This window comes from Lissotriton helveticus (genome assembly GCF_964261635.1).
Source record: "Lissotriton helveticus chromosome 1_1 unlocalized genomic scaffold, aLisHel1.1 SUPER_1_unloc_1, whole genome shotgun sequence".
NCBI classification, from domain to species: Eukaryota; Metazoa; Chordata; class Amphibia; order Caudata; family Salamandridae; genus Lissotriton; species Lissotriton helveticus.
In genome coordinates, this window is record NW_027611648.1 from 2,726,033 (window position 1) to 2,735,849 (window position 9,817).

The window sequence follows — 9,817 nt, forward strand, 5'->3', positions numbered from 1 at the left end:
AACCCGAGCCATGTCTTGGGTCTAGAGATTTTGGGAACAACGAGTACCTACTCGCACCAACTTTGGTGAACCACTTATGAACTTGACTTCTATTCTTCGAACTACACGCACTTCAAATACCAGAGTGCTTAGGGGCGACCCGGAGGAGGGGCTAGCGGAGTGCGATCCATTGCAGAATTCTACTTATCGCTCCCTTGAGCGCCAAGCTGACGAGCTTCTGGAGACGCCCTGCGAGCCAGAGAGGCATCGAGGCCTGTGACGGTTACTTGGCGGCCTTCTCATCCACCCCATACTTGTTCTCTACTGATGAGGGAAACTATCCTGAAACCCGAGCCATGTCTTGGGTCTAGAGATTTTGGGAACAACGAGTACCTACTCGCACCAACTTTGGTGAACCACTTATGAACTTGACTTCTATTCTTCGAACTACACGCACTTCAAATACCAGAGTGCTTAGGGGCGACCCGGAGGAGGGGCTAGCGGAGTGCGATCCATTGCAGAATTCTACTTATCGCTCCCTTGAGCGCCAAGCTGACGAGCTTCTGGAGACGCCCTGCGAGCCAGAGAGGCATCGAGGCCTGTGACGGTTACTTGGCGGCCTTCTCATCCACCCCATACTTGTTCTCTACTGATGAGGGAAACTATCCCGAAACCCGAGCCATGTCTTGGGTCTAGAGATTTTGGGAACAACGAGTACCTACTCGCACCAACTTTGGTGAACCACTTATGAACTTGACTTCTATTCTTCGAACTACACGCACTTCAAATACCAGAGTGCTTAGGGGCGACCCGGAGGAGGGGCTAGCGGAGTGCGATCCATTGCAGAATTGTCCTCTGATGGTGATAGAGGCTCCATTGCTGGGAGAGCACGTATGTTCTTTTCCACTTTTAAATTGGATGGCTAAACTGTTTTCGAATGAAGACTGTGATTTCCTGTTGGAAGTTGTTGCTGCTTATTTTGCATACACAGTTATTTCCTAGACACTTCCGTATATTGACATGCTGAGTACTAGCATATCATTGACATTTTTTGACTTTTCTGTCACTTTTTTTTATTCCCTTGCCTATTGGCTTGAGACACTATAGACTTTTTTGGCTGTTTTTTAGGCATTACATTTTATTACAATTATGCAATTCTTTTAATGTTTCGTTTGAGTTCCATGCTCATATGTTGTTGAACTCTGCTCTCATGAGATGGCACTTCTGTTATCTTATCTTATCCGTTCTCGGATCATGGGGGGGTGTCATATAGCTACTCTATATCTTTATAATGTGTTAAGTTAGCATAGGCTCACTAAAGGTTAAACGCCATTTTTCCTTTTGCAATTTCTGCACACGACACTTAATTGTTGATTTAGCTTTCAACCTAGTAGTTCTTTGTGGTTTACATGAGAATAATATGTTATTACTCTGATATCAGCTTTGCTAAATAAACTATGTCTGTACAGAGAGTGCTGAAGCTTCAGGTACAACATGATACAGAATTGTTATGAGGTCTGATCTTCGCGCCTTCATAGACATAACATAAGTGCAGCTCCTGCCAACTTTGGGCTTGAGGCGGGTTTTATATATTGCTTTGCTTAAGGCAAATACACACACTTGATGCGGTTCGCATGCAGAGAGAGCTGGTGTATGCTGATGTGATACTTTCATGCTAGGACACTGAGGTATGGGCCCGCCCTAATTCAACCCAAAGAGACCTTCTTAGCAAATAATATAATATGTGTGTTAGAGAGGGTGAGATATAAGTGTTGTTAACCCTTATTCATTTACAGCATGTTAACATGCTGTCACTATTAGCTTTTTATGGACTAGTAACTATGCTGGTAACTTTGCTTCTGATAATATGTTTACTTGTATTATCTAAGATACTGCGCCTGAGAAGACGGCATTAGTAAATAAACATTTCAAATGCTCATGTGTTCTTCTTTACTCCAAGTTCTGGTTTGAAATAACTGTATAACGAAAGAGTGTTCATGAGTTCCACGTATCCTGAGGTACTGTAAGTTCATGTTCTGGTTTGTCTAAACATTGGGAGTTTGATATTACCAATGAGACACTGTAGCTAGCTCGGTAAGGGGTTTGTTGGGTACTAATGTGAGTTTTGGGTCACCCTAATTCGCCGAGGTTCCAATCCTCTGTGCACAGTTCTGTGTGAGAACAGAAACCCTGCGACACTTGTGTATTGAAGAAGGAGCCAGTTACAGTCTTCTCCACCATATGCCCTGTTTCAGCTTGGTTCTGCCCCCTGCATCATGCCCTGTAACAACCCCTCCCACTGTCCCCAGAAGCATTCTGCGACACTCACATTGGACCTCGACATGGACTGCCATATTCTGTTTGCCTGACAATGACACAGCAATCACACTACGGACTGTACTCTTCCTCTTCCGAGGTAAGTGTCAATCCCTACAAACTCTGGCTGACCCTCCACTGGGCTACAATGGAATGTGGTGATTGCATGGCCATGTATTGCTCCAGCTCCGACACTCCACCGAATGTGAATAATTCATTCAAATTCACACAGATGTGTCCATAATCAATCAAGTATGAAAGTATGGATGAATGTAAGGACATTGATTGCACAAAAAGGTACACCCTGGGAAATGAAAGCAATGTGCATGTGTGACCGTGACACACATTGGCAGTGAGATGACTGGGAATGTGTGCACTAGCTGTGGCCTCATTGCTCTGAAACAACAATTGCACAATTTCACAACGTTGCCCCATGCAATGTTAGAAACAGGGCTGTGTATGAAATGTCAAAGTTGTTGGCAGACCTAAATTAGTGTCCCCCATCACATTTGGACACAGAACATCTCACACTCAACTGGGTTGACACAGCCTGTAAGGATGGATCACATTGATCCACATGGCAAGAAGTTGGACACCATACTCAAATTGCTGAAGACAGTTAAGAGCACAGGTCTATCAGCAACTATCCCAACCACAATGTCTGGCTCACAGAGGTGGAGCTGGCAAACGGACCCACCTCTACGTGAAATGTGTCAGTCAGTCCCTCACTGTGTACGGACAATGCTCATTGAGGCACACAATTTGTCATTCTAATCAACACTCATCACAGTTGAACACTAGTGAAGTTGCGTAGGCTTAATTAGCATATGCTTGTCAGTACGGGCAAGACAAGGGCCACAACATGCAGACCAAAGCATCAGACACTAACCAGAAACATTTGGTCTGAGTACAGTTCCACGTGACAGGCGTTGTGCATGTGCCCTGGATGTTCTGCCATTGCGTTGGTAGCACTCGTAGATCCAGCACTTTTCTGATCTGTGGCAGTAATGTGGATGATATGCCACAGCTCGGAGCAATGAGTAGTATGTGTGTTCAATGTTTGGACATATGGGTTGTTGTGTACATAAGTGTCAAGGCCATTCCATGCAAGAGTACCTCGAGCAAGGACTTCTGTGTGTGGGGTGTGGATACATTGCTTTTTCATTAGCGCTGTGCGTAGTGTAGGAGTCGTCATCATCTGCTATGATATCTCTCTCAGGGGGTGCCTGCCGCATGCAAGACCAAAGTCGGAGGTGCAGATGTCCTACTGCCTTATGTATTGATACAAAGGTGCTTGCATCGCTAATGTTAGTCTGACTACTGCTTGCATTCGGGAAATGTGATGTGGCTAGGCCTTAGGCTTGTGGTGCACCAATAGCAATACACACCCAACAGTTGGCATGTATGAGCCAATGGCCCGAGCAGTCTTGCACTCCTTGTACAATCCCTTCATGCGCGGCCGCCCTCCAGGTGCATGCAACATTGCAACATTGTCGATGGCGGGCTGTGTTGCGCCAACACTGCGACAGAGATACGCCCATCAGTTGGTTTCCAGTCTAGCCCAGATATGGACCACGCCCATGGCGCAGGAATAATTTTTCACACCCCAACGCTGGCCTGGCTAACGCCAACCAAGCCCACTCGGCTTATGTATAAAGGGAGGGGAACGGCGTCACTATGTGTCCGAGTTCTTCCCCACTGCAGGAGGTGACATGGCTGCATCCGCCTGCCATATCACGAGACTCAATCATAAAGGGTCCATGAATGTGTAGCAAAGTATTGGTGGCACTGGATACACTGCTGACGGCACAGGCCTACCGCCATGGGACGGTGACTTTCGGTGCACTGAGGTAGGGGCACCTTAAGTGCTGAGCAGCTGTGCAGCCTGCAATAATGTGCCGTCCTGGTTGTCCGGACTGGTAAGGATTTGTGAGGGCCCTGCTGGACCGCAGTGTAGGGCTAAGCCAGAGCGGGCCTACCGCCAAGTGTCTTTGCCTCGCATTCACAGAGTTAGTGGCAGCTGAGGAGCTGGGCGGGTGTGCAGCCTGTGATGATGCCTGTGCAATTATATGATCTCTGCCATTGCGAAATCAAGACCCAGAATCACGTGTGTGACGTTGTGGTCTGCGGTGCGGGCTGCATGATATGGAGGCTGCCAAGGCAGCGGGACCCGGGCTTGGAGCTTGCACTGGCGCGTGGTGGGCCCTCTTGGAGACACGCAGCTGGCAGAAGGTGAGCAGTGAGGCCTGGGTACGCAGGGGTGGGCAAGCGATGATGGCGTCTGCAATGATATAACCTCTGACATTCATGAATCTGGACTTTGTTTCAGATAAGGAACCTGGTGGACTGCAGTGTGTGCCGGCACGTGGTTGGAGACACACCAGTGGCAGCAGGTGAGCAGTGAGGTCTGGGTCCACAGTGTTGGCACTCTCTCTCCCTCTCCCCCTTTCACTGTCTCTCTCTTTCTGTCTCTCTCCCTCTCTTCCTTTCATTGTCCCTCTCTTTCTCTCTCTCTCTCTCTCCCTCTCTTCCTTTCATTGTCTCTCTCTCCCTCTCTTCCTTTCACTCTCTCTCTCTCTCCCTTTCTTGCTCTCTCTCTTTCTCTCTTACTCTGTCCTTTCATGAGCGCATGACACACCTTCTTATATTTGATTTTGTCTTTAAGGCTGTGTCTTACAGATTGTCCAGAAAAGACCTGCCATGATTTTTCCAAATAGTTGTATTGAGTTTAATTTTAATAAAATATTTTGTTTGGTAATTCAAAGATGAATGAATGATTCTCCTTTTTCTGACCACACATGAATGCTAATTGTTGTAAGTGTGCGAATTCAGGCGAATTCTTTTATATTTATGGTTTTGTGAAGTTGATGTGAAGTGTCTTTGTCTGGCGGGGGTGCCCGAGGTACGGCCCAGAAGGGAGGGGTCTTGGGGGGATGGCGGTGGGTGTTGTGGCCCTCTTGGGGCTCCAAGCTGCATGGTCAATGGCTCCATGGCATCTGTTTTTCTTCAGGTGTGGCTCTGGGCTGGTCTCCCTTTCATACTGCAAGTAGTCGTCCGACTTAACACCAGGTAGGAGCAGGTGTTAAATCCCTGCTGCTAATATGCTTTATCGCATGTTTTGTGAACTTATCACTGATCTGGCTGGTCATTAAGAATGTTGTGAGGTGGTGTTGTTGCGTCTTTTTGCACGGGAACGCCTACTCTGCATCTCATCAGAGTTAGTTGCTGGTGTCATCTGTGGCGATGTTTTTTGCGGCTGCTAACGCAGGAAAACTGGTGATGTCGGCTGTTAGCACCAGCTTGTGAATAGAGCGATACATTTATTGCCACTTTGGCTGCAATAAAGTGCCGATAACTCAGCGATAAGTCCTTGAGAATATGCCCCTTCGATTTCACTTACCTTAAGTCGATATGTTTAACCATGATATTCTTGCTGTCGATATTCAAGGGATAGAGACCGTGAGCTGGCAGATGTCCTGGAGGAGAACAGTGGTTGAGAAAGAGAAAACAAATGTTTGGCGACATACTGGCTGCTGTTCATGTTTGGTGGACCTTGGTGCCGTTGGAAGCCTGGGCTGTACTTCCTTGTATTGCTATAGGAGAGGGAGGGGGCATGTTAGAAGTCCCGGAGATCCTCGCCTCTGTGTAATTAAAATGCACATGACAGACTGACCGGTCTCTGCGTACTTAAGAACCGTGAGTTTGAATTCACCTTGTGTCGAGGGTGGGGGCACCAAGTGCAGCTCTCCTCACTTCGCTCGGTTACTTAGTTGATCAGTTCTGCTGATCCCGACGCAGCTCTCATTCCATTTAATCAGGGCTTTAACTGGGATGGAAAAGTGGAGGGGTCTCTCAAAGGGGTGTGGTCAATGTAATTAAAGGTGTGGCTTCAAAACACTTAAGCTAAAAATCTATGCTTAGCATAGTTATTATGCCGCCCGACTGGTATTGTGCGGCTTCTGTCATTGCACACGGCTACATAATACAACAAATAACATTAAACCTACAACATGCCAGGGCTAATATACAACAACTATAGATTTGTTGCCTATAATATTGAAAATGTTTGGTTATTGAGGGAGAGGATGTGGTGTAATGGCCAGAGCTGCTGACTTTGGAGCTGGAGTACCAGGTACATGTTTCTGCATCAGTTCAATGTGATTCTGAGCAAACCTCTTATTCTCCTGAATACGTCTTTGTTTAATTGAACTGGTGCTCTTGTAAAGCGCTTCAGTCGGGCAAGTTAACGCAATAAAGAACTGCAAAACAAAATGACATCAAAAGCAGTGAACTGCTGCAGTGTTAAGATTTTCTTTCCACCCTGCATAATTAACTTTCTAGGATGAGCCAGGAGCATGGCCAGGAAGACCGGGGTCAATCGATCAATCAATCAGGGAATTTTAAAGCATGCTACTCACCCATGAGGGTCTCAAGGCACTTGGGGGAGCTCTGCAGCTCAGTGTTATCCGAATAGCTAGATCTTGAGACTCTTCCTGAAAGTGTGCAGAGTAGGGGAGCGTCTGATGTTGACCGGGAGCTCATTCCAGGCCTTGGCAGTGTTGTAAGAGAAGGCTCTTCCACCTGGTCTGTTTCTGCAGATGAGTGGGGATTCTGCCAGGGCGAGGTCGGCTGAGCAGAGGTTTCTTTTGGGTATGTGGAAGGAGACTCTTTCATTGAGGTATTTGGGTCGAATGTTGTGGAGTGATTGGTAGGCGCGGGTGAGTAGCTTGAAGGTTACTCTCTTCTCAACGGTGAGCCAGTGGAGGTTTCTCAGGTGTTGGGTCATGTGCTCATTTCGTGGGATACCGAGGACTACTCTGGCTGCGTTGTTCTGGATGGTCTGGAGTTTGTGTAGCAGGGATTTGTTGATTCCAGCGTAGAGGGTGTTTCCAAAGTCCAGTCTGCTGGTTATGGGAGCGTGGGTGGTGGTCTTTCTGGCTTCGGATGGGATCCACTTGAAGGTCTTGCGGAGGGAGTTGTAGCAGGTGGAGGCAACAGCATTGATCTGGTGAGTCATGGTGAGGGAGGAGCCGAGGATGATGCTGAGGTTCTGGGCATAGTCAGTAGGGGTAGGTGGGCTTCCAAAGGTGGGGGGCCACCAGGCGTTGTCCCAAGTGGTAAGGGAGGGTCCAAGGACAAGGACCTCTGATTTCTCTGAGTTGAGCTTCAGGTAGGGTCAGGAAGGACTGCAACCAGAACAACCAGATTCAGGAACCCAGTTCAAGGGTGATCAGCATTAATTAGAACAGGGCCAGGATGACGTTACGGAGAACCAAAACAACCCAGAGAAGGAGGACTTGAAATAAGAAGTAAGAGCACTAACACACAGAAGGACCTGGAAGTGAAGGAAGAAGACCCGGAGTAGGAGGACCCTTATGTGACTCACGGCCACTTGTATTAGGATATCTCTTTTGTAAATGGTTCCTATTAATATTTTCTTTCCTGCCAACCCCTAGAAACCCCCACCTATTCAGCCAACATATAGAACTGATAAGTATTTGCTGAAAATTCAGAATAAAATTCCAGGGCTGTTACATTCTGACTTCTGATTGCAGAAGACGCTGTTGGATACTAGCACAGTAGCCTGGGGGAGGATTTAAGGGCACTTGGACTCAAACTTGTCAGAGGAGTTTAAAATTGGATGGTTGAAGATGAGTGTGGTCTGTAAAGGATGGCAAAAAGGGGCTGAGAAACTCAGATGATTGAAGTCAGGTAAAATGGTTACTGGCAAACAAAGGGTTAAAGGGCTATGGCAATCAGCAAAGGGGAGCTCGGGATCATAAGAAGGCTCAGATGAGCGGAGGAGGGTGTGCTGGAGGCTCCAGATAGATCGTCTCAGATGTTCAGAGAGGGGTTTTGTGTAACAAGCCCCAGATCTATGAGCTGACATTCCCTGTGTGTGTATGTGTGGTGGGTGCGTAGCAAGTATGAAGTAGTGAGACTCCTTGTGTGATGAAGTTCTAAGTACGTGGACCAGTGAGATAGATTGCGATGGAGAGTAGATACAACTTCCCTGCACAGTGGGTGTGTATTAGCTGCATCTCTGCGGATGAAGGGAGGAGACCCAGAGCTGACGTGAGGGAGAATGGAGAAAAGGCGACTAAAAGAAATTCTGCAGGTTCCTTTTTTATCAAAAGGCTGGTGATTAGTTCTTGCTGACTGATGGCATTGGGTAAATGGTAGGATTGAGGGGTATGTTAGAGCTTTCTCTTGTTACAGGTGACACTGTTACTCAGCAGGGCTGCCCTTTTGTCTGTGACTGATGACTGCTCTGGAAAGCTGACGACAGCTGCTGAGACCTCCCGCCTCATTGTGTCCTTGTTTCAGATACCTCTGCTTGGAGCCAGCACCATTGCTGCTGCCATGAGAGCCATCACTTCGCACAAAGGCTGAGTTTTAGCTACACCGGAAAATTATATTTTTAAAATCAGTTCTGAAATCTCAATAGTGACTACACATTCCCATCCGGAAAATTAGTATCAAACTGGAACTGTGAAATGATCGATTGGCAGATCACAAGAATGGAGGTAACAAAATGTTTCTGTTTATCCAGGGCCAGATGTAGGTAATTCTATTTTACCGATTCATAAATACCGAATTTTACCGATTCGGTATTTAAGTATCGGTAAAATAGAAGTACTGAGATGTAGGTAAATTTCTTTTTAAATTTACCGAATCGGTAAGAATCGGTAAATACCGATTCGGTAATGTCCATTGATTCCTATGGGCCTTGAAGCCCATAGGAATCAATGGGCATTAAATACTGATCTCAGCAAGGGTGCAGGGGGTGTCACTTTGACACCCTCTGGCACCCTGAATACAGGCATGTGTGCCATGTGGCACACAGACATGCCCTAAGGGCATGTCTGTCTGTCAAATGGCATAGGTGTGCATGCACACATGTGCATGCACACCTGGATTCGGTATTTTACCACCCAATTGGATTGGGTGGTAAAATACCGAATCTGTTAGGCCTTTGGGACTCTGAAGAGTCCCACCTACATCTACAAATTACCGAATCGGTAAAAATACCGATTCGGTATTTTACCGAAATGGTAAATTTACCGATTCTGTAAAATTGGCCCCCTACATGCCAGTTCTTAAATACCGACCGTTACCGACTGGTATTTTGGCTCCTACATCTGGCCCCTAGTGTCTTAATTCTTACGATATTGGGTATAAAGTCAATGAATAAAAATCTCAGTGAGTTTCTTTTCTCCTATGACTTTATTGGCTATATGTCTTTCTCTGATTTACTGGTAAAGTTAATTTAGCTTCCAATGACATTCAGTTCACCTACTTACATTACTATTCCTTTTCTTGTGGCTTCTCGACAGAATACTTCCTATAATGGCCCAACACAGTAGGGGCCATCGAAGGAAGCACTTTATACATCCTCCCCTTTAGAGTAAAACCTGGCTGTAAGTGATGGGAAAATAAATAATGACCCATCATCCTGAGAGAAAACTCCCAGCGTGTAGGAGTCTTAGGTTTTTTGTTTTACAAAAACAAACACCTGCTT

General features: G+C 46.5%; 1 protein-coding gene across 1 annotated transcript in view; it reads left to right on the forward strand.

Annotated features, from left to right (window-relative positions):
* Positions 1-8,688, forward strand: part of LOC144805423 (protein NYNRIN-like) — a 31,488-nt gene extending 22,800 nt beyond the window's left edge. Inside the window, exon 4 of the mRNA XM_078671982.1 lies at positions 8,515-8,688. Coding sequence (XP_078528108.1) covers positions 8,515-8,688 — 174 coding nt within the window. The remainder of the gene's footprint in view (positions 1-8,514) is intronic.
* Positions 8,689-9,817: the final 1,129 nt, after the last annotated feature.